Genomic DNA, 25,907 nt, shown 5'->3' with positions numbered 1-25,907 from the left:
AACAACCCTCGGCCGGGATAGCACTAATTTATCATGGTTCTGTTCTCAACGATGCCAGCGTCACACTTTGTACTGAAGGCACTGCGGTGTAAGGCTGCGTTCGCTTTAGGCTGAAGCGGCTACCTGTTTAGCGATCAGCTGACTTTTGAAAAAGCCATCTGGAGCTCTCTCCGAGTGGTCGGGATTGTTCTGGTAAATTTCTATTTTGTGTCTAGACTGCTGCCTCAAGGCAGGCCACGAGCTGCGAGAGACTGCAGAGGGTAGCCAAATGCCTGGTGTGACCAGGGGCAGCAGAAAAACTATATGATGCTCTGCAGCACAGCTGGTCCATTGAAGAAGCATGTGTCCTCCCCGTAGGTGGATGGAGGGAGGCAGGGGGGATGGGTAGGTTTGAGGCGAGGTGAGAGGGCTTCGGTTTCCACAGTTTGTGACTGTACATTGAGGAGAAAGCACGTTCAATTACCGCCCCCTTTGCAGTCTTTTGAAACGACGATTTTCCCCAGTTCATGTGATGCATTATGACCCATTAATTACGAATGCTGGTTTCTTCATGACAATTTGGAAGTGAAATTAGAACTGTGATGTATTTTTTTCCATCAGTTGTGATAGTGTGTATTGGCTTCGCTTAGCTGGGCTGTAGGGAGGTTTTTGAGCAGACGTCTGTAGCGAACTCTGACGCCAAACAGTGACAGATACTGTTTGCTTACAGGAAATACACTTTTTAAACTCCTATCTGTCCAACACCAGCATCTCATCGGTTGAATTTATTTCCCACCAAAAGAAATAAAGATAGTACCTTACATCCCAGTCGTTTTCCCTGCCAGCTTGTAGGTGAAGGGTAAAGTTTGAGTATGTCTGTCACAAGTTGCGAGTGGTATTGTGATTTTTTTCCCAGCCGGAGGACACCAGTTGTATGGTAACGTCAATTTTTAAGCTGCATTGCGATTTTAGGCCGTCCTTGTGTGGCTGTATGGACATGGTTTAGTAATTAGGCCTGTACTTTATGATTAATTATGTAATTAGGATCGATCTTTGCGGCATTTTCCCGTCCAAATTGAATAAAGACACTAACTTAACCTTCCTCTCCTGCATCTGGATATTTTCAATGTGTAAGCGGTGCACTTGGGCTTTCCGTCCAGTAGGACCAGCGTTCGAGTCCCCAAAATGGTACTGCTGAAACGCCTGATTAAATCCGCAGGACAGAACAGGTAATTGGAATTGTGGAAAGGGGCCAGTAATGAGCGGCTGTCAGTTACATTCGAACACATATAACTTTATTTAGCTGCCCAAACATTACAGCCCAAATATCTCAGCTTAACTATCGACTGAATACGTCACACAATGTTATGGCTTAAGGGCACAACCTCTTTAATTTTTAAAACGGCTGAAGGCTCATGATTTAAAACACAACTAAAATAAATTTTCAAAAGACAGAAAGCGCAAGGTCTTATCCTTAAATAATATTTCAAATGAGGCTGAAGCCCCAAACAATCTAAGACTTAACAATAAGAAATTTTACTTTTAAAACGGCTGAAGGCCCATGATTCAAAACACAACTACAATAAATTTTTACAAGGCAGAAAGCCCAAGGCATTATCCTTAAATATTTTTTAAAATGAGGCTGAAGGCCAAAACAATCTAAGATTTAGCAAGTAAGGAATTTTGATTTTAAGACGGCTGAAATCACATGATTGAAATACGAAACTACAATAAATTTTCAAAAGACAGAAGGCCCAAAGCCTTACCCAAAAATAAAAAGCTTAATGAGGCTGAAGCCCCAAACAGTGCAAGACTTGACAAGTAAGGAACTTTCAGTTTTAAAACGGCTGAAGGCCCACTATTTAAAACCAAAATGAAAGCATACAAATTCAAACCATCGGCTATGAGTCATTAAAATACAGACAAACACCAATAAGAAAAGGCAGTACAGCCAGCGGCGCTCAAAAGTTTCCGGGGGTCGGTCTGCACTTGAAATATTAAAGTTCGCTTAGGGGAGACAGGTAGTCGGCCCAACTATATATCCGCCGGCAAACCAACCAAGAGACAGTCAGTGGACCCACAGACAAAACGACTTGCTTTCCACCCGACCAGTACACAAGGAAGTCCAAGGCCAAAACGTAAAAGGCGTAGCAGCCCACCAACCAAGTATGCACAAGCTGTCAAAACTACACACACGTGTTGGACAGCGACAACACGGTGAGGAAAGGGCACTGCCCATAATCGGTCAATTTAAGTAATTTGCATATCAATTTGATATCACAAGTGGAGTGACACCGACACTACTCTACTACTGATAGATACATGTGAAGATATTAGGTTGGTGAAAAAGTTCGTAGCGTTTTTGTTTTGCATTTTCATATTCCGGTTATGATGGGTTATATATCGATTGTCATTTTACGTCTGTAGTTCACTGTTGCTATTTGAGTTTATATACTGTCATTTTGCCATTTGGAGGTAGTGAGAGGAGCTCTGGACGCTAGAAAATGAATGGCAACTGGAGAAATCGGAACATTTCCGACATATTTGGGTTCAGTAATGGGGCGGCAGCAGCCCAGACAACCAGAAACATTTGCGCCCAGTACGAGGATACAGCCGTTGGGCGGAGCACGGCAAGATAACTGTTTTTCTCGTTTTAAAAAGGATCGTTTTTACATTTGTGACCCTCCGCGTTCAGCAAGACCTCCGCGGTTTGGTGAAGACCGTTTAAATGTGTTAATCCACAACGATCCACGTCAGTGTATTCGAGAACTGACAAATTTGATGAAAATGTGACCTTTTCAACATTGTGCAATATTTTCATGCAAAGGGGAAGGTCAAAAACTAGGGTGTACGAGTACGGCATGCTCCAAGCCAAAATCAGCAGGTGGCCATTTGCGCACCTCTGCTTGTTCGTCATCAACTGGCGCGTGAAAGACATCGACCGTTCCTATGCTGTATCGTTACTGGCCACGAGAAACGGTGCCTTTATGCTAACATAAGGAAAAAGAAAGGAATGGTTGAGGTCAAACAAAGCGGCAACGCCCTGCAAAAAGACCTGAGCGCATCGACTAAAGATAATCTTATGCATCTGATGGAACAGCGACGGTGTGATGTATAAGAACTGCTTTCCCGAGGTGTAATCGTCACTGCTGAAATTTATTGTCAACAACTGAGACGACTTGAAGACGCAATCGCTGGTCGGCCCAGTGCTGTCGCAGACTTTTAGAATATGAGTACTGAGTAATTACCAAGACGCTGCTGAGCCTGCGTTTTGCGAGTAATAATAGTCAATGTACTTGTATGTAGGAAGCAATGATATCAAGAGAAGTTGATTTTATTTTTAGACATAAAGTGTTATATTTATCTTACAGTTTAATTCACTGATCATTTAGGATCCCTGCTACCAGTCATCGCAACTTTTCTCTTTCCTTGTTTGCGTCGGTGCTGACTCTCGCAGGAGCCGACACAACACGAAGTCCATGACATTTCATAAACCTGTAGCACCAACCAGCTCCACCCTTAAAGTCTGTTAAGTGCCACTGTAGTGCGAGCTTATGAACGTGTATTTGATTTATTTTTGTATTAATTCCAGTGCCGATCTGACGGTGTCCTTGAATCCATTTCATTAGCTCTTCTTCTAGTTTTGGCCATTTTGCACATTTAGTCTTCCTCACATTTTCAGTTCTTCTTTACTCGCTCTCCAATCGCGAATGGTTTTTTCTGTTGGTGGAGGACCGAAGTGCCGCTCACCTGCTTTGTTTCCACGGCCTTCTGAATATGCTGTTACTTTCAATTTATAGCCCGCATCATATGAATATCTTTTTTTTCCCATTACGAAACTAGCTACTAACAAAAATGCTGTACTTTACCGATAACACATATCACATTCAAGTTAACTGGTACCGTCGACTGCAATGACACATCATAGGCTAGAGAGTGTTCCGGGTTTGTGAAGATTGGGTGGTGTTAGCAAGCTTGTGAATCCCTGCAACTTGTAATATTTCTGACTTTACGGCCATCACATTCGGATACAAGAAGCTCTTCTTAGAGTAGTTAAGAAGGCAGCAGTGAAAAGATGACGTAATTTGGTGTGAGGTACCGAAGACAGGCCGTTTGCTTGGTACGGGTATCGTGAGAAAGACTACGTAAATTGTGGTCCTTTTCCGCGTTCGGAAGCTGCGTGCCCAAATTAAAGTCTTCTCTTATTAAAATTAGAATAACTAAACAGCATATTTACTTGCATTTCATATCAAAGCATCCCTCAACAGCGTGTAATCATTTCATTACTTCACAAGTATTAATAACCAGCAGAATAATAAACAACTGCTAAACGAAAAGGCAGACGAAGCACTTTCAGTGATGTTCGGATCGTGCCCAACTTGGATGGCGGGCGAAGTGGTTCAGATGCAAGATTATAGCTGGTTCGACAGTCCCGGAGGACAGACTTGTTGTCTGCCGAGGTTGGCTGTGAAGGCAGAAATATTACAAATTGCGGGGATTCACAAGCTTTCTAACACAGTCTCCCTCGCGCCCCACCTTCAAAAACCCAGAACACTACCGTATGTCTACGGTTATATTGGCATGTAGTTGAGAACAGTGTGATAGCAATTACGGAAATACGCAGTTCACTATTTTGCTGAAGAATGGAAATTATTTGTCGCTCTGCAGTGAAATGTAATTGTGCAGTTTCTCGTGTTCTGCCAATAAAAAGCGAGTGGCATCCCACATAAACAAACAAATTGGAAATTTAATTACTCACATGATCTCAGTTCCTCACAGAGAGTTTCTTACAGCCTCAAAATAACAGATTCACGACCTTTGGCTGTTTTCTGCGCAGGGGACAACAACTGTAGAAGACTGCAGGTTGGTGAACGTTTATTGGAACTTATGCATTCCACTCAGGGCAGAGGAAGGAAATCGGCGCCTCGTGTGTACTGTAGTCTTAGTACATATGAGATCAGTGAGACGTAATCTGGAGAAACACAGAGAAGGTATGAAGGATAGAAATTTTAGAGAAAAAGGTTTTATAATACGCACGTATATATCATTCTCTTTGCGTCCCTTTTCAACTTGCCGTAGACTCATGTTAGTCACATGGGTGCACGCTGCTGCCAGTTGAATCCAATGTTACCAGAAAGAGATAGGTTTCCGCGACATCGAATATATGGCCATTTTTAAGACTGGCGGGACTATTAAACCAAACACTGGAAATTTTTGTATTAATTTCGATTACAACACGCACCTTAATTTTGGAGGCAATTTTTCGAGGAAACGAGTGCACCTTAGGCCAATATTACACTATCATATTTCTTTGACAAAGAAACATAATAAAATATTCGTGAAATTTCTTTGAGAAAGATGTTTGACGTGGCGCTAAAAAGGGATATTACACTGTCGTCATATTCTTCGTCAAATTTCAAGATGGCAGATAACACCTTGTTATTATTTGCTACAGTTGCTAGTACCACAATTGCAAAGAAACGCGCAAAGAAAGAAAACATGCTTGGCTGAAGCCATAGGTATTACGTGAAGATGATAAAAGCATTCAGCAAAATTTGTTACGAGAGCAGCAAGTGGAGGACGTCAAGGCTCATGTGTAAATTACTTACGAATGGATGAGAACGTATTTCAGTATTTGCTCAGTAAATTAGCTTCTCATATTACAAAACAGAATACTCTCTTGAGAAATGCTATACCTGCAGAGGACGGGCAAACTGTGACACTGGGATTTCTTGATACGGGAGAGAGCTATTCTAGTTTACAACACAGCACTCGAATATCACATTGTACATTAACCAAAACAATTCCAGAAACGTGTGAAGCGATTTACAAAGCTGTGAAGGGGGGACATACAAAGGTAAATAAAAGTCTGGTACACTATATGGGTAATAGGAACTATTTTTATTTTTGAATGATTTGATAAATGGATTTAGTGTTCCAACAATTCCAAAATAAAAAGTACGAAACAGATGAAGCCCTTCTAACTTGTGGCATACAGAGTTCAAAAATGGACAAAGTAGAACGGAAAGCTAAGAAAGAATTCTTTATTTTGGAAGGTGACCACATCCTCTATTCCGGCTTGCTGAAAAGCTGCCTGGATGTTTCCAGATGTAGAGGTGTAGCTGCGATTGTGGACATATGTCGCCCGCAGCATATTGCACCTTTCCACCCGCCCATCAGCACGCAATGTGGTATGTACTGTTCCCCTTGGTATCCTCCACCCTAGTCGAAGCAAGTTTATTAAAAAAAAGAAATAAATAAATAAAAAGAAAGAGTCGAAGGAACACACCATCTACACTACTGTCCATTAAAATTGCTACACCAAGAAAATACTGGAAATGACATGTCATTACATTTTCAAGCAATTTGGGTGCATAGATCCTGAGAAATCTGTACCCAGAACAACCACCTCTGGCCATAATAACGGCCTTGATACGCCTCGGCGATGAGTCAAACAGAGCTTGGATGGCGTGTACAGGTACAGCTGCCCATGAAGCTTAAACACGATACCACAGTTCATCGAGAGTAGTGACTGGCGTATTGTGGAACCAGTTGCTCGGCCACCATTGACCAGACGTTTTCAATTGGTCAGGGATCTAGAGAATGTGCTGGCCAGGGCAGCAGTTGAACAATTTCTGTATCCAGAAAGGCCCGTACAGGACCTGCAACATGCGGTCGTGCATTATCCTGCTGAAATGTAGGGTTTCACAGGGATCGAATGAAGGGTAGAGCCACGGTTTGTAACACATTTGAAATGTAAGGTCCACTGTTTAAAGTGCCGTCAATGAGAACAAGAGGTGACCGGGAGGTGTAACCAGTGGCACCCCATACCATCACGCCGGGTGATACACCAGTATGGCGATGACGAATACACGCTTCCAATGTGCGTTCACCGCGATGTCGCCAAACACAATTGCGACCATCATGATGCTGTAAACAGAACCTGGATTCATCCGAAAGAAAATGACGTTTTGCCGTTCGTGCACCCAGGTTCGTCGTTGAGTACATTATCGCAGGCGTCAAGGGTAACCGCAGCCATGGTCTCCGAGCTGATAGTCCATGCTGCTGCAAACGTCGTCGAACTGTTGGTTGTCTTGCAAACGTCCCTATCTGTTTACTCAGGGATCGAGACGTGGCTGCACGATCCGTTACAGCCATGCGGATATGATGCCTGAGATCTCGACTGCTAATGATGCGAAGCCGTTGGGATCCAGCACGGCGTTCCATATTACCCTCCTGAACCCACCGATTCCATATTCTGCTAACAGTCATTGGATCTCGACCAATGCGAGCAGCAATGTCGCGGTACGATAAACCGCAATCGCGATAGGCTACAATCCGACCTTTATCAAAGTCGGAAACGTGATGGTACGCATTTCTCCTCCTTACACGAGGCATCACAACAACGTTTCACCAGGCAACGCCGGTCAACTGCTGGGCTCAAATGGCTCTGAGCATTATGGGACTTAACAGCTATGGTCATCAGTCCCCTAGAACTTAGAACTACTTAAACCTAACTAACCTAAGGACATCACACAACACCCAGCCATCACGAGGCAGAGAAAATCCCTGACCCCGCCGGGAATCGAACCCGGGAACCCGGGCGTGGGAAGCGAGAACGCTACCGCACGACCACGAGATGCGGGCCGGGTCAACTGCTGTTTGTGTATGAGAAATGGTTGGAAACGTTCCTCATGTCAGCACGTTGTAGGTGTCGCTACCGGCGTCAACCTTGTGTGAATGCTCTGAAAAGCTAATCATTTGCATATCACAGCATCTTCTTCCTGTCGGTTAAATTTCGCGAATGTAGCACGTCATCTTCGTGGTGTAGCAATTTTAATGGCTAGTAGTGTATGAAGCCATGTTTTCAAACACACTAAAGGGACGTCAAATAGCTGTAGCGACGCCAGCGCTCCAAGTGCTTACATTTCACGTGATCAGAAAACTAACAACTTTATGATCAAATCTATAGCGAGAACCTGGATTTGATGATATTTAGTTGACGACAGACGATTTGTGAAAGTTCCTATTACACCATCAAATTTCTTTGACATAAATACTTGACAAAGAAATATGACAGTGTAATACCGGCCTTATGCTCTGTAAAGTACCGTAGTAACGGAAGTAACCGGTAACGAATGCTTTGTAACGGACGTGTACCTCGAATACATACGGTACAGTGTTTAATCGTTAGTTTTAAAGCATTACTTTCGAGGAATACTCGCAGCGGCCAAGGCTGTTCCGCGAATAGTCCGGGTTGACACGGCGAGTAACTCCGTGTGAGACTGCGTGGGTAGCCGGCTGGCAGAATGCCGGCCGGTGTCACATGGCGGTCGGACGGCCAGCTGACTGCGGCAGCCATTGTCCGAGGTTAAGTGCGCCGGGCTCGGCCTTGGCGCGCCGCTGGCGCAGACATCGCAACTCTGGCCGCGCTGGAGCGGAGCGGAACGCTAGCGACGCGCGGCCCGCCAACCGGTTAGCCAGTTGCGGCAGTCTCGCCGGCGCCAGCGCGGCTAGCCACGTGCCGCTCCGCACAGCGCGCCCCTGCTGCACTCTGCGCGCCGACATGGACCGCGCCGTCTCGCTCTACACGTTCCAACCGCCGCCAGGTTCGTTACACTGCTGTGTCATCATCATCATCATCATCATCATGCTCTACCGCTGTAGTAATTAGTGTCTTCGCAAATACCTGACTGCCTCCGGCTCGATGTATACTGAACCATACATGTTGTTCTCAATGGAGACGCCGGCCGAAGTGGCCGCGCGGTTCTGGCGCTGCAGTCTGGAGCCGCGAGACCGCTACGGTCGCAGGTTCGAATCCTGCCTCGGGCATCGATGTGTGTGATGTCCTTAGGTTAGTTAGGTTTAACTAGTTCTAAGCTCTATGGGACTGATGACCATAGCTGTTAAGTCCCATAGTGCTCAGAGCCTTTTGAACCATTCCTCACACACAAATAAAGAAAAGATGTTATGTGGACATGTGTCCGTAAACGCTTAATTTCCATGTTAGAGTTCGTTTTAGTTTCTTCAGTATGTACTGTACTTCCTCGATTCTCTGCCAGTTGGCCCAATTGAAGGAAGGTAATGTTGACTTCGGTGCTTGTGTTGACATGCGACTCATTGCTCTACAGTACTAGCGTCAAGCACATCAGTACGTAGCATCAACAGGTTAGTGTTAATCACGAAGGTGGTTTTGCAGTCAGTGCAATGTTTACAAATGCGGTGTTGGCAGATGCCCATTTGATGTATGGATTAGCACAGTGCAATAGCCGTGGCGCGGTACGTTTGTATCGAGACAGATTTCCAGAACGAAGGTGTCCCCACAGGAAGACGTTCGAAGCAATTGATCGACGTCTTAGGGAGCACGGAACATTCCGGCCTATGACTCGCGACTGGGGAAGACCTAGAACGACGAGGAAACCTGCAATGGACGAGGCAATTGTTCCTGCAGTTGACGATAACCCTAATGTCAGCGTCAGAGAAGTTTCTGCTGTACAAGGTAACGTTGACCACGTTACTGTATGGAGAGTGCTACGGGAGAACCAGTTGTTTCCGTACCATGTACAGCGTGTGCAGGCACTATCAGCAGCTGATTGGCCTCCACGGGTACACTTGTGCGAATGGTTCATCCAAGAATGTGTCAATCCTCATTTCGGTGCAAATGTTCTCTTTACGGATGAGGCTTCATTCCAACGTCATCAAATTGTAAATTTTCACAATCAACATGTGTGGGCTGACGAGAATCCGCACGCAATTGTGCAATCACGTCATCAACACAGATTTTCTGTGAACGTTTGGGCAGTCACTGTTGGTGATGTCTTGATTGGGCCCCACGTTCTTCCACCTACGCTCAATGGAGCACGTTATCATGATTTCATACGGGATACTCTACCTGTGCTGCTAGAACAAGTGCCTTTACAAGTACGACACAACATGTGGTTCATGCACGATGGAGCTCCTGCACATTTCAGTCGAAGTGTTCGTACGCTTCTCGACAACAGATTCGGTGACCGATGGATTGGTAGAGGCGGACCAATTCCATGGCCTCCACGCTCTCCTGACCTCAACCCTCTTGACTTTCATTTATGGGGGCATTTGAAAGCTCTTGTCTACGCAAACCCCGGTACCAAATGTAGAGACTCTTCGTGCTCGTATTGTGGACGGCTGTGATACAATACGCCATTCTCCAGGGCTGCATCAGCGCATCAGGGATTCCATGTGACGGAGGGTGGATGCATGTATCCTCGCTAACGGAGGACGTTTTGAAGACAAATGTTGATGGTGTTAGGACAGCAACCAGCCACAAATTTACTTTGAGTTCCTTTATTCAAAGGAAACCGTTACCGGTTTCGAATCGTTGCGATTCATCATCAGACGGTTTACACGCTTTCTTTCTACATTTGGTGTGTTTTTATAGATTAATTGTCGTGAAACGTCGGTTTCGAGTGTTTGTTTCCATAACGTTCATCCAATCGATGTAAATGCATTCACACTGCATCCTCGTTGTTGCACACGTAATAGTTCTCACTGTACACTTTAGATTTGTCGCTGAGATCATTCCAACCACGCACCACATGTTTTGGTACATACAAAGAGCTTACAAACAAACAAAGCTTACAAATCTAAAGTGTACAGTGAGAACTATTACGTGTGCAACAACGAGGATGCAGTGTGAATGCATTTACATCGATTGGATGAACGTTATGGAAACAAACACTCGAAACCGACGTTTCACTACAATTAATCTATAAAAACACACCAAATGTAGAAAGAAAGCGTGTAAACCGTCTGATGATGAATCGCAACGATTCGAAACCGGTAACGGTTTCCTTTGAATAAAGGAACTCAAAGTAAATTTGTGGCTGGTTGCTGTCCTAACACCATCAACATTTGTCTTCAAAAACAGCCACGGTCTCCAACATGTCATCATATGACGTTTTGAACATTTCCTGTAACGAAGTGTTTGAAGTCACGCTGGTACGTTCTGTTGCTGTGTGTTTCCATTCCACGAGTAATGTGATTTGAAGAGAAGTAATAAAATGAGCTCTAACATGGAAAGTAAGCGTTTCCGGACACATGTCCACATAACATATTTTCTTTCTTTGTGTGTGAAGAATGTTTACTGAAAGTTTGGCCGTACCTTTTTTGTAACACCCTGTATATAAATGACCTAGTAGATAATGTCGGAAGTTCCATGCGCCTTTTCGCGTATGATGCTGTAGTATACAGAGAAGTTGCAGCATTACAAAATTGCAGTGAAATTCAGGAAGATCTGCAGCGGATAGGCACTTGGTGCAGGGAGTGGCAACTGACCCTTAACATAGACAAATGTAATGTATTGCGAATACATAGAAAGAAGGATCCCTTATTGTATGATTATATGATAGCGGAACAAACACTGGTAGCAGTAACTTCTGTAAAATGTCTGGAAGTATGTCTGCGGAACGATTTGAGGTGGAATGATCATATAAAATTAATTGTTGGTAAGGCGGGTGCCAGGTTGCGATTCATTGGGAGAGTCCTTGGAAAATGTAGTCCATCAACAAAGAGGTGGCTTACAAAACACTCGTTCGACCTATACTTGAGTATTGCTCACCAGGGCAGGATCCGTACCAGGTCGGGTTGAGTAAGCGTGATAGCGTTATGGAGATGTTTAGCAGACTCTGCAAGAGAGGCGCTCTGCATCGCGGTGTAGCTTGCTGTCCAGGTTTCGGAGGGCGTTTCTGGATGAGGTATCGAATATATTGCTTCCCCCTACTTATACCTCCCGAGGAGATCACGAATGTAAAATTAGAGAGATTCGAGCGCCCACGGAGGCTTTCCGGCAGTCGTTTTTCCCGCGAACCATAAGCGATTGGAACACGAAAGGGAGGTAATGACAGTGGCACGTAAAGTACCATCCGCCACACACCGTTGGGTGGCTTGCGGAGTATAAATGTAGATGTAGATGGAACCGAACAGCGTATCCGACAGTGGACGGCGAGTGTTCTAGAGAAACGAAAGACATAGTATCTCTAGCTGTTCTCTGTTTACCCAGACGATTTATCAGACGGTATCGACAGCACTACGAGATTGGCGATCTATGAGTGTAACTAGATTTTGGAGTTCGATGTGATTCGTGGTACGTTTAATTAGTTTTCCATCACTGCAGAATAATCACTGGATGAGGATGTTGCAGGAACATAATTAGACGATAGAGTCGTGACGCTGCCGAAATAACGAAAATTTAAGCATAAGTTTAAGAACTGTGTACGGAACGAAAAGGTCGTTATGTACTAGGGTTCTCAGTTCATTCCTATTAGTATCCATGGTAAAATGATTCCGACAATGTACTGTTTTACGGTGAACAACACTTAATGCAAGTGCAAAGGCTGTTAGAATGCTAGACAGACCGCGATGTGACGATGCTCATTATCTAGCATCCTCACACTCTTTGTACTTAGGTATAGTTTACTTTGAAGCTGAGTGTGCTTAAGTTCTGTTTGTGTTTGTGTGAGTGATTGAATGAGTGAGTGAGTGGGGGGGGGGGGGGAGAGAGAGAGAGAGAGAGAGAGAGAGAGAGAGAGAGAGAGAGAGAGAGAGAGAGAATGCTGAAGGCAAGACATTAGACATTATCAACAATCTGAAATCAGCTATCCCATTTAGAGCCACGATACTAGCAGCAGAAATTACATGTCCAGGCAACCACGCGTTACGTCATCTCTTCCGTGATTCGGAAAGGCGCGTCGGCCCCTGCTCATTAACACCGAGGGCCGGTATGGTGTCTAGGCGGTTTTCCACGTTCAACTAGGTAGATACTGGGCTGCTGTCCACGTCTTGCCTCAGCTACACGATTCACAAACATTTCAAAAAACATCTTACGCTTTCACGTGGGTAACACTAGGCGCTGTTGGATGGAGTATGCAAATTCCGACCCTGGAAAGGTGTGGGGTGGGAGGGAGAAGCGGTTGCGACATCCGACCACACTTTATCACTAACAATCCCAAACGTACATTAACATGTCGTTTCCGTATAGATACAACATAAGGCGAAGAAAAGATGCGAACAGCAGCAATTAGCATAGTTCCATTTGCAAAAGCCGATGTCTCTGCAATTAACACAGACTGCAGGACGTTTAGTGAGGACTTCCCCACAATTATTACAGTAGCCAGCAACAGGATTATGAAATGTTAAGCAGTTTCAGAAATACTTGAGGTGAAGACCTTAGCTGATACATTCTGTGTTATTGTGGTTCTCTGAGAGGGACAGAAATCAGTTCACTATATCGGTAGGAATGGCGGAAGCACAAGGTATGTTTTGGAGTGTTATTAACCATACATCTCGAGTCAAAGTGATAGTTTACGCTAAAATGCGTGGCTTTTGCAATTCCGCGACTATTCTCACTGAAGGTGGAGGTGTAATTATAGTTTAAAATTGTATGTCTGGGGTATCGACCACAGTGAGGTGCCGGAGAGACCAACAGGATCCGAATAGAACTCGGGCGTTCTTATGTGAGGCGTGCGAAACGAATGCGAAAGGCGCGACCTGTTAAGCGAGGATTTCCCCGAATGAAATTCGAAACAGGTTTCCTCGAACGCTACGTCATTCCCTCGTACATAACAGGAAGGCTACTATGGCGCTCCAAAACTCACTGCGCTGTTTTTTTTTTTTGACCGGTCAGTAAGAGAAAATCAGGTATATGACTTGACATAGAAAACCGTGGGCCGGCCGTAAGAGCAGCTACTTTGGTCACGTGACTAGCCACAGCCACAGCCATGTTCCAGTTCAAGGTGCACATTATTTCACAGTGAGAACGCGGAAACCGGTCACGGTAAATGCCTTCGCGGACACTCGCCTCTGCTTTGATGTTCTCGTCGCTACTTTTTCCGACGATGAGGAGGAAAAAGTGAAAGAGCTGACGCAATAGATGTTGGAAATATGTAAGAGAAGTGTTAGAAATTAGTAAGCCGGTGGTGGGCAAAGTATGGTAGGAGGAACACGATGTTGCTCAAAGTAAGATTCGTATATCAACCGCAAAAAAAAAAAAAAAAAAAAAAAAAAAAAAGGCGATGAAAATGAACGTGTTATTAGGCTGCAATTTATACGATATTATTAGTTCGGTGCATAAGTTCGTAGCGTTTCTCCACAAATTTTTTGGCAGTCTAGCAGAATGCGGGCGAGCGTGTCGTGCAGTAGTATTACGTCACGCAGTCTTCTTGGTCGTTGTTCTCGGCTTGCAGTGCCTTTGTAAATTGAACTATCTGAAAGTATGCAGTCTCGCGTAATTAAACATTGCGCGAACTCGGCATTTTGCGTCGAAATAAGATTGCTCGCATTGAGTTTGAGTTGCAAAGAGACTGTCGATGTTAGACGCGTCGACTCGCAGTTGCTGCTGCAGCATGGCACCACTGCCAAAACTGACCCTTCCCTATTTCACAGTTGGCGCTTCTCCCATGTTGTTGCAACCACATGCTAATCGTGCATTTCCCACACTCCTCACCACGCCGCAACAATACCGCTCGCTCGCGAACAGGAAACTCAGTACGGCAGGGTCCGAAGCTCGTGGTCTTGCGGTCACGTTCTCGCTTCCCGCGCACGGGGTCCCGGGTTCGATTCTCGGCGGGGTCAGGGATTTTCTCTGCCTCGAGATGACTGGGTGTTGTGTGATAATTTCATCATCATTGACTCGCAAGTCGCCGAGGTGGCGTCAGCTAAAAAGAACTTGCACCTTCGGCGGGCGAACACCCCGCATGGGATCCCCCGGCCAACAGTGCCGTACGATCATTTCATTTCAGCACGGGGGGCGCTCTCGCGCTCAAAAATAGCAGTATATTAAGCCCTGTTCCATTTCTTATAGTTACGGAGTATACGCTATTATTGCTTCTCGCGCCCTATTAGCGAGAAGGGGCTGAGAACATGGCCAATTCTAAGGTTGTCGGGCAGTAACTGTAAACTTCCCCGCTGGTCTTTCTTTGCACAACTGACTTCTTTTCTGAAATTATAATAGCCTTCCAAAATGTGAAAATATGTTTGAAGATAGTACATGACCTTATACTTTGGAACAACAAATTTACTGAAATTAAAAATGATACTATCGAGAAAATGTTGCCACTACTGTATTTAATACTTTATACGGTCCGTTGTTACTCCACTACACGCCTAGAATCAGTAACTGAAATCAAATTAAATATAAGTACTCTAATTCACGGAAACGACTTAGAAGTTAAATACATTTTGGAATAGAAGGTGTCAGAATCCAACTAAAATTTTCATTGTCAAAGCAGTTAAAACTGTTGAGAGATTAAAGAAATTCAGTTCATCTGCAACCATGACTTGTTCCATTGTTAAACACTTGCTTCTATTTCAGGTTACAAGATAATACACGACCGATAAAGTGTGGCTTAACCGTTCACTCTTTACATTTTGAAAATTCGTAACAGAGAAACACAATATCTTCCAAATAGCTGTAATTTATTATACAAGACTCAAATGTGGAGAAATCAAAATTCGAGGGCTTGCTGAAAAGCGAAGCACTCTAAATTTTGCCTTAAAACTCTTAAAGCTATTTCAATAAAACAAACGTTACTAACATTCTGCATCTTTATTCTTCATTAGTCGGTTGGTCCCGGCGGAGGTTCGAGTTCTCCCTAGGGCATGGGTGTGTGTGTTTGTCCTTAGGATAATTTAGGTTAAGTAGTGTGTAAGCTTAGGGACTGATGACCTCAGCAGTTAAGTCCCATAAGATTTCACACACATTTGAACATTTCTTCATTACTACATATTTACTTCTGAACATAGCCACCGTGGCGACGACAGCATTTCTTGCAACGAGAGACCAGTTTGTTGACACCGTCACTCAAAACTGTTTGACTTTGTTGACTGTGCGTCAACCTCAAGTCTACTTGCACCGCTTCATCACTATTAAACTGAAGTCCTCGATGGTGTTCTTTTAGTTTTGGAAGCAGGTGAAAATCGGATCGGCCCATGGAGGACGATCGACGATAATGAACCCAAGGCGTCGGATTGCTGCAGATGTTGCAGAGCTCTTGTGTGGTCTGGCATTGTTGGGCTGAAGGCGAGAGTGCTCCATGTATGGGTGAACTTCTCGCATTCGAAACAAGATGACAGCACGCTGTATCTCACGCACCACCATGTTGTACGCTATATTTCGCAGCCCTGTAGTGGCAGATAGCTGAAAATATCTAGGCATGAAGAATAAAGATTTAAAATGTTAGTGACGTTTGTTTTATTTAAAATAGTTGAGGGCTTTCACATAAAGAACTCGAATGCTTCCCTTTTCAGCACGCGCTCGAAACTACACATGCTGCACAAAACACAACTTCATATCTCACACATTAAGAACTGTACAAGATACAAGATAGCGCTGTTGGTGGACTCTAACGCGAAATCCTTCACGTAATTTTAAAATCGGTCACTTAACTGAAACCTCGAACAGGAAATCACTGTCCATTCCTAGGCACTCTATACTAAAGGTAGGGTTTAATTTCGCTCGCAATGCGCAGGAACGGCGTTCCGGTACCTTCCATGGATTTTTATTTGAGCTGACTGGAACAAGTCGGCCACGAAGGTTTAAAGTAGTACACCTGTAGTAAACCGCAACATAAATGCAATTTGCCGCTGCGCCGGCACAAGTGAACGTGACACAGGGAAACAAACGTGATGCGATGGGCAGGGTCGTGGGGCGAGGTACTTTGTGTTTCAGCGCTGGCTTGCAGCAGTTGAAAACATGACGTCACAGTCATGAAGACTGTCAACTTCTTATGGTGGTATCTGTCGAGCAGAAGTAGGGAGCAAAGTGACACTGCTACTCGGGTGGACGGTGGCACCTGTTGTTTACATTAAATCTTATGGTTTTATTGTTTTGATTATAAGAACTTGCGATTTATGAACCTGACTTTCAGACTAGTACTTTGTAAAAACTGATTTCTCATTCTAAGTGTTATCACAAGTTTCCAAATGTGATACTTGATTTTTTTGTGCGTTTTGGAGTGGGGGATTGGGGGATTTGGGGGGGGGAGGAGAGGGGAGGAAAGGAGGGTGTGGCGTTGTAATGTTGAATAGATGTGTTCTAGCACCTAAAATTTTAGAAATTGAACCCTGATCTCAAGGTACAGCACTCTCCCCTACTGCACTTTAATTTGGGAGAATGTCTGCCTACACAACCTGACCATTGATCATCCAGATGGGTTTTCTGGGGGTCATCACTAATTAGACGAAAGCAAACACCGGGTTGGTTCCTCTGAAAAATCACACTCTTGGCACTTCCCAGTTCTTGTCGCTCTCTGTTCTCAATAACGTCAATGTGGAGGACGTTGAATACTAAACTATCGGCCAACCAATAATCTTAATCTTTGTAAGGGGGGGGAGGGGGGGTAGAACGTCAAAATGGCCGACTTCGAGCAGGAGAGGCACCACAGATTTTAATTTCCACTATCTATACGTTTAAAAATAATTTCATGAAACTTTCTCAGCGTGATCAGGAAGGATTCAGGATTCACACTCATAGCATTGCAAGTTCAAAATTATAATAATTTTTTTTTGCATGTCAAATTTATCATTTTTTCACTCAATATTGGCTGCATTTGTGCTATAGGTACACTTTTCTTCATAAGTAAGAGATTCTTCGATGAATTTTCCACAGCATACAAACGATACCTACAGGTATATGGAACTATAGAATTTATTTAATTTATGAAAAACTGAATGAGCGATTGCATTTTAAACTTTATGTTTAGATAAAACTCAAATTTTATAGTTAATTATCTCAGTTTTTACCGCTAATTTTAACAGATTTGGGAAATTCAAGAGTTTCATACATCTGTAATGATGATCTTAAGCTCTGCAAAATTCATCGAAGAATCTCTTAAGTATAAAGAGAAGTCTATCTACATCAACAAATGCAGCGAATAGTAAGTGAAAAAATGATGAAAGTTCAGATGTAAGAAAATTTATTTTGTTATGGGTCAAATGGCTCTGAGCACTAAGGACTTAACTTCTGAGGTCATCAGTTCCCTAGAACGTAGAACTACTTAAACCTAACTAACCTAAGGACGTCACACACATCCATGCCCTAGGCAGGATTCGAACCTACGACCGTAGCGGTCGTGCGGCTCCAGACTGTAGCGCCTAGAACCGCTTGGCCACTCCGGCCGGGTATTTTGTTACGTTTTTTAACTTCCACTGCTACGAGTGTGAATCTCTAATCCTTCTTGGTGATGTTGACAAATTTTTTTGAATTTATTTGTACAATTACAGTTAGTGGAAATTAAAATGTCCTGTGGTGCCTCTCCTGTTCCAAGTCGGCCCGTTTCATGTCCTACTCCCCTTGAGTCTTGTACTGAATAATTTTGTCTTTAACCTCACGTGCGGGAACAATTTTAATCAGTGAATATTTAGTTAGGTCCAGTCTATGAGTTAATTCTACAGGTAACTAACTAATTACACTAACCAGCTTTAAAAGATAATTTATACAAGTTATCTTTATTAACAATGAAGAACTCCACTTGAATGCCGAGTTTTCAATTAAATAAAGAGTGTAGGTGTGATACCTGCAAGAATTACGTGTATTATAAATACTTTTATTACCATATTACGTTTATTACCGTACATTTAACTTATTCTGGATCACGTCTAAGGTGAATGGAGTTATCCTTCATAAAACTTATTCTGAACCATTTACATTCTTTCCATCACACACTAAAGTAAACAAATCAATAATATGTCATATGAATTAATAACTATTTCAAGGTTATTATGCTGGATGATAGTTATTACCTGTAGAGAAACGAAACATTAGCAGACGGAATTTTTCTTGGGTGTCGTTCTGCGTTTCATTATCACAGCTTAGATGTTGTACTGGCAATGAAAAATCTGTGTTTGAGTTGGCGGCATTTTCCATACTTTTGTCCCTGTTTCGTTTTATGGACACGATGACCTGCCTAGGCCAGATGCGATTACACTATTGGCTTACTCTTAGAGCCCGAGTTCTCAGCGACCTCCAAGCAGACGTTGACGTGCTTCGCACTGCATTCTCTCAGTAATATAAAACTTCTTTTCCAAGCTCTTGACGTTCCGAAAAATTCCTCGTGAGTTAGTTTTTGTATTTGATTAGACAGGTCAGATTTTTCATTTTGAATGATCAATTTTGCAACTTTTGTTTTGGTTGCATTTTCCTAGTTAGAAGTACTATACAGTTCTTAAATAGATTACTGACTTCGGTAGCATCCTGTGTAAAACTCAGTTTAAAAGCGATATCTCCATACTACGTGCCTTCTTGAAATGTAAATGTTCCTGTCGTCAGTCTCATGTAAGGAGGGAAAACCGAAAACCGGGAACACTAATGTTTGTTCAAATGAGACTAACCTTGAACACAAATGTAACGGTTTGATAGTGATTTAATACGCATCTGACCCATATAAATGTCTAAGGGTAACGGAATTTAATATGATATTTAAATAAATGCGCATTTAGGTTGGAGACATTGCAATTATCGGCATTGCTATGCTATTTTGAACCATGCATTTGATATTTTAAGATTTGTGACACATAGTGAGCGAGAGTGCCTGGAAATCTTTGTAGTTTAGCAAACAGGAGCCCATTATTCACTTGTGGGGAAAAGACAAGTAAATGACCATGTGTTTTCCTCGCTTCCTTTTTTCTTTTCCTCCTGGACTTTAACAATCAGGGGTAAAGTAACCACTAACCAAAGATGACGAAATCTATGTTCATTTAGTTCTGTATTCAAAAGACCAGATTCATTATACATTGATAATACGGAAAACGAGACAAAAGTTCTTCATACATTTGCCGCGTAGGCCTTGTTTAGCTGAATTAAAGTAAAAATGCAAACTTCTCGAAACCAGATCAAATAGTTATCACTTATGTTACCAGGTAAAACGAAGTTGTATGACTTTTACCCACTTTAATGAGATCAAACAAAACACCACCAAGTGGAAAGCAAATCCACGAAACTAGTAATATTTTGCCTTACGGGACGTTGAACACTGAAAGAGGTTCAACCAACCGTAAATTATCGTATTTAAATTAGTTTCCAAATTTGGTAGTGGTGACAAAAATGAGGAGGGACGTGTTAACCAAGTATAAGTTGTTGTTGTTGTTGTGGTCTTCAGTCCTGAGACTGGTTTGATGCAGCTCTCCATGCTACTCTATCCTGTGCTAGCTTCTTCATCTCCCAGTACCTACTGCAACCTACATCCTTCTGAATCTGCTTAGTGTATTCATCTCTTGGTTTCCCTCTACGATTTTTACCCTCCACGCTGCCCTCCAATGCTAAATTTGTGATCCCTTGATGCCTCAAAACATGTCCTACCAACCGATCCCTTCTTTTAGTCAAGTTGTGCCACAAACTTCTCTTCTCCCCAATCCTATTCAATACCTCATCATTAGTTACGTGATCTACCCACCTTATCTTCAGCATTCTTCTGTAGCACCACATTTCGAAAGCTTCTATTCTCTTCTTGTCCAAACTAGTTATCGTCCATGTCTCACTTCCATACATGGCTACACTCCATACAAATACTTTCAGAAACGACTTCCTGACACCTAAATCTATACTCGATGTTAACAAATTTCTCTTCTTCAGAAACGCTTTCCTTGCCATTGCCAGTCTACATTTTATATCCTCTCTACTTCGACCATCATCGGTTATTTTACTCCCTAAATAGCAAAACTCGTTTACTACTTTAAGTGTCTCATTTCCTAATCTAATTCCCTCAGCATCACCCGACTTAATTTGACTACATTCCATTATCCTCGTTTTGCTTTTGTTGATGTTCATCTTATATCCTCCTTTCAAGACACTGTCCATTCCGTTCAACTGCTCTTCCAAGTCCTTTGCTGTCTCTGACAGAATTACAATGTCATCGGCGAACCTCAAAGTTTTTACTTCTTCTCCATGAATTTTAATACCTACTCCGAATTTTTCTTTTGTTTCCTTTACTGCTTGCTCAATATACAGATTGAATAACATTGGGGAGAGGCTACAACCCTGTCTCACTCCTTTCCCAACCACTGCTTCCCTTTCATGCCCCTCGACTCTTATAACTGCCATCTGGTTTCTGTACAAATTGTAAATAGCCTTTCGCTTCCTGTATTTTACCCCTGCCACCTTCAGAATTTGAAAGAGAGTATTCCAGTCAACATTGTCAAAAGCTTTCTCTAAGTCTACAAATGCTAGAAACGTAGGTTTGCCTTTTCTTAATCTTTCTTCCAAGATAAGTCGTAAGGTCAGTATTGCCTCACGTGTTCCAACATTTCTACGGAATCCAAACTGATCTTCCCCGAGGTCGGCTTCTACCAGTTTTTCCATTCGTCTGTAAAGAATTCGCGTTAGTATTTTGCAGCTGTGACTTATTAAACTGATAGTTCGGTAATTTTCACATCTGTCAACACCTGCTTTCTTTGGGATTGGCATTATTATATTCTTCTTGAAGTCTGAGGGTATTTCGCCTGTCTCATACATCGTGCTCACTAGATGGTAGAGTTTTGTCATGACTGGCTCTCCCGAGGCCATCAGTAGTTCTAGTGGAATGTTGTCTACTCCCGGGGCCTTGTTTCGACTCAGGTCTTTCAGTGCTCTGTCAAACTCTTCACGCAGTATCTTATCTCCCATTTCGTCTTCATCTACATCCTCTTCCATTTCCATAATATTGTCCACGAGTACATCTCCCTTGTATAAACCCTCTATATACTCCTTCCACCTTTCTGCCTTCCCTTCTTTGCTTAGAACTGGGTTTCCATCTGAGCTCTTGATATTCATACAAGTGGTTCTCTTCTCTCCAAAGGTCTCTTTAATTTTCCTGTAGGCAGTATCTATCTTACCCCTAGTGAGACAAGTCTCTACATCCTTACATTTGTCCTCTAGCCATCCCTGCTTAGCCATTTTGCACTTCCTGTCGATTTCATTTTTGAGACGTTTGTATTCCTTTTTGCCTGCTTCATTTACTGCATTTTTATATTTTCTCCTTTCATCAATTAAATTCAGTATTTCTTCTGTTGCCCAAGGATTTCTATTAGCCCTCGTCTTTTTACCTACTTGATCGTCTGCTGCCTTCACCACTTCATCCCTCAGAGCTACCCATTCTTCTTCTACTGTATTTCTTTCCCCCATTCCTGTCAATTGTCCCCTTATGCTCTCCCTGAAACTCTCTACAACCTGTGGTTCTTTCAGTTTATCCAGGTCCCATCTCCTTAAATTCCCACCTTTTTGCAGTTTCTTCAGTTTCAATCTGCAGTTCATAACCAATAGATTGTGGTCAGAATCCACATCTGCCCCTGGAAATGTCTTACAATTTAAAACCTGGTTCCTAAATCTCTGTCTTACCATTATATAATCTATCTGAAACCTGTCAGTATCTCCTGGCTTCTTCCATGTATACAGCCTCCTTTCATGATTCTTGAACCAAGTGTTAGCTATGATTAAGTTATGCTCTGTGCAAAATTCTACCAGGCGGCTTCCTCTTTCATTCCTTCCCCCCAATCCATATTCACCTACTATGTTTCCTTCTCTCCCTTTTCCTACTGACGAATTCCAGTCACCCATGACTATTAAATTTTCGTCTCCTTTCACTACCTGAATAATTTCTTTTATCTCGTCATACATTTCATCTGTTTCTTCATCATCTGCAGAGCTAGTTGGCATATAAACTTGTACTACTGTAGTAGGCATGGGCTTTGTGTCTATCTTGGCCACAATAATGCGTTCACTATGCTGTTTGTAGTAGCTAACCCGCACTCCTATTTTTTTATTCATTATTAAACCGTCTCCTGCATTACCCCTATTTGATTTTGTATTTATAACCCTGTAATCACCTGACCAAAAGTCTTGTTCCTCCTGCCACCGAACTTCACTAATTCCCACTATATCTAACTTTAACCTATCCATTTCTCTTTTCAAATTTTCTAACCTACCTGCCCGATTAAGTGATCTGACATTCCACGCTCCGATCCGTAGAACGCCAGTTTTCTTTCTCCTGATAACGACGTCCTCTTGAGTAGTCCCCGCCCGGAGATCCGAATGGGGGACTATTTTACCTCCGGAATATTTTACCCAAGAGGACGCCATCATCATTTAATCATACGGTAGAGCTGCATGTCCTCGGGAAAAATTACGGCTGTAGTTTCCCATTGCTTTCAGCCGTTCGCAGTACCAGCACAGCAAGGCCGTTTTGGTTAATGTTACAAGGCCAGATCAGTCAATCATCCAGACTGTTGCCCCTGCAACTACTGAAAAGGCTGCTGCCCCTCTTCAGGAACCACATGTTTGTCTGGCCTCTCAACAGATACCCCTCCGTTGTGGTTGCACCTACGGTACGGCCATCTGTATCGCTGAGGCACGCAAGCCTCCCCACCAACGGCAAGGTCCATGGTTCATGGGGGGAAGTATAAGTTATATTCTCGTTATTCAGTGCGGAAGCAGAGTATCAGCATTGCTGCCCCAGCGGTGACGAAGTCTGAGGCTGGCACCGTCCCAGCTAACAGTGTCTCCCAAAGGTGTGCTGATTACAAGAGTCCTATCGTATATCTAAGTCTGCAGGTTTTGTGTCCGTTGTCACTAAAGCAAAAATCTTCTGGGTTGTTAGGTCGCGTCATATTTCCTTCTAAAATAATCGATGTTTCGACCCCTATGCCTGGATCTTCTTCAGGATGTTTCGGTGTCCATTATTGCTAAAACACTCTCAGAGACCAGCGTCTCGTTCTCTTGTAAACTCCCCTTTGTAAGAGAACGCGACACTGATTCTGACTATGTTCTAGCAATAATGGATACCTAAACATCCTGAAGAAGATCCCAGCAGAGGGGTCAAAAAGTCAATTATTTTAGAAGAGAATATGGCGCGGCCTAGCAACCCAGATAATTTTAACTTTAGTTCTATTATAGACCGAAGAAACGGCTCACAAATTCCTTTACCACTGCGCTCTTAGTATCTGGGTGACCATTTTAACCTGAACTGAATAACTCAAGTACTTGATAAAGAATACTTTAAAAGATTTACATATTTACCTTTGCACTGTGGTTCATTCACTGTCATTAAGTAATCATTGGCTTGTATTAACTATAAATTTGTGTAAATGATGTGTTGAATTTTATACTTCCTGTCATGGTATTTAAATAATGTTTGTCTTTTACGTCATTTGAAGACTCATTCAAGTATTAAAACTGTATTCCTGTGGCAGATTGTTCGGTTACTTTTCATCTGTCTCAGCGTTGCTCGAGCCTCTAAGAGACATAACATCCGTGACACTACGCGCTCTGGGGCATTTTATTTCGATCTTGATGAGGATGTCATTAGTGACCAAGGCATACTGTTGACCCAACCCAGATGCTAATGCAGTCAGCAGCTAAATTTGTAAAAATGCCATCACATTGTCACACGAATGGATAGCATTCACATAAACATTATGAATTTTGCTAAGCTTTTTGTACGATGATCCTGAACATAAGGTCTGTGCTTCGTGTGGTGCCATTCTGCTGATAACGAGCAGCTCGTAAAAACAGCACTGTGGAGGGTGAATGTATCGCTGCGGATTAACATCGAGAAGTGCACAAAATGTGTCTACATGCTTTGATATCTTTTCGTGCATCCAGAGCAGTTCAGTGCGTATTACTAATTAAAGATTGCCAAAAATAAGTCACAGATTCGAAATATAAGTTGAATTTCAGTTGCGTAAGTTTATTTACTGCCTCTGTCAGCAGGCTAAACAGCATAGTGACTCATAACTCTGTCAGTAACTACGACCAATGGTACAGGGTGAACCGGAAAACCACCGAAACAATTTTCAAGTGGTTCAAGATTATTTCTTGAGTATTTTGGTGCAACCGACCCACATCTTCCGGAGACTCCTTACGGAGTAATTATGTAAACATGATTTATTTTGTTAACTTTGTTGCTGCGCCGGCCGCTGTGGCCGAGCGGTTCTAGGCGCTTCAGTCCAGAACCGTGCTGCTGCTAAGGTCGCAGGTTCGAATCCTGCCTCGGGCATTGATGTGTGTGATGCCCTTAGGTTAGTCGGGTTTAAGTAGTTCTAAATTCTAGGGGATTGAGATCTCAAATGTTAAGTGCCATAGTGTTCAGAGCCATTTGAACCATTTTATTGCTGCGAAAATACCTCCACAACAGTGGGAAAGCCTACAACACGACAGTTGGAAAGCCTACAATGCATGTCACCAAAAATATACAAAACACAAATCAGTGCAACAACTGCCAGTCACACTTAAAGCGCTGTTCTGTGATTGCAGCTGCTGCTGGAGCTGCTCAGTTTCCGCTGTGCTGGTCTTTCTTTGCATGTCGTGAACTCATACAAGAGATGGACATCGGTTAACGCTTCGTCAGTTTACCTAACCATACCGTTGCACATCCTTGTTAATGTTAAACCAACACTGACGGAAAAACAAACCAGAAACAGAACAGAAAATTAGTGAATGTCATCTTTGTCTTTAACAGCAAGGAACGCGAGTGAATGGAATAAATTAGTATCCAAACCACACACGAAATGCATACCATCGACAGCTGCCCTATTGTGTAGATATTTTCAGTGCAAATACAGATACACAAAGATAAATGGGGTAATAAATCGAACGAAATATAATTACTTTTTAACAAACCACTGGAGACCACACGTTCCTGATATCACAACACACAGGAATTACCTCTGAACAACCTTCAAAATTTTCCCTTTTAGGTTCTTGCTCACCCTACATAATATAGGATGATTTTAAACAATAGTGTGAAATAGCTGGAGACGGTTTTTGAAGATGACCAAGAACAAACAACGGTTGATGAAGTACATAAATGTTTGGTTTTCTTAAAAAAGAGGCCGCTCTATTCTTATTACGTAACACCGTACGCAGTACATATCACTAGACGAGACGATACCATGTCACCTCGAGGTAGTTTTCCAATTAGCGTCCA

General features: G+C 42.9%; 1 protein-coding gene across 1 annotated transcript in view; it reads left to right on the top strand.

Moving 5' to 3' along the window:
• Window positions 1-8,305: 8,305 nt before the first annotated feature.
• The window catches only part of LOC126252347 (UNC93-like protein), a 435,773-nt gene continuing 418,171 nt past the window's right edge, over window positions 8,306-25,907 (top strand). The window contains exon 1 of the mRNA XM_049953237.1: window positions 8,306-8,588. Coding sequence (XP_049809194.1) covers window positions 8,306-8,588 — 283 coding nt within the window. The remainder of the gene's footprint in view (window positions 8,589-25,907) is intronic.

This window comes from Schistocerca nitens, chromosome 4, assembly GCF_023898315.1.
Source record: "Schistocerca nitens isolate TAMUIC-IGC-003100 chromosome 4, iqSchNite1.1, whole genome shotgun sequence".
Classification (NCBI taxonomy): Eukaryota; Metazoa; Arthropoda; class Insecta; order Orthoptera; family Acrididae; genus Schistocerca; species Schistocerca nitens.
Note: the sequence above shows the minus strand (reverse complement) of the source record. Positions and strands in the feature narration are given on the sequence as shown.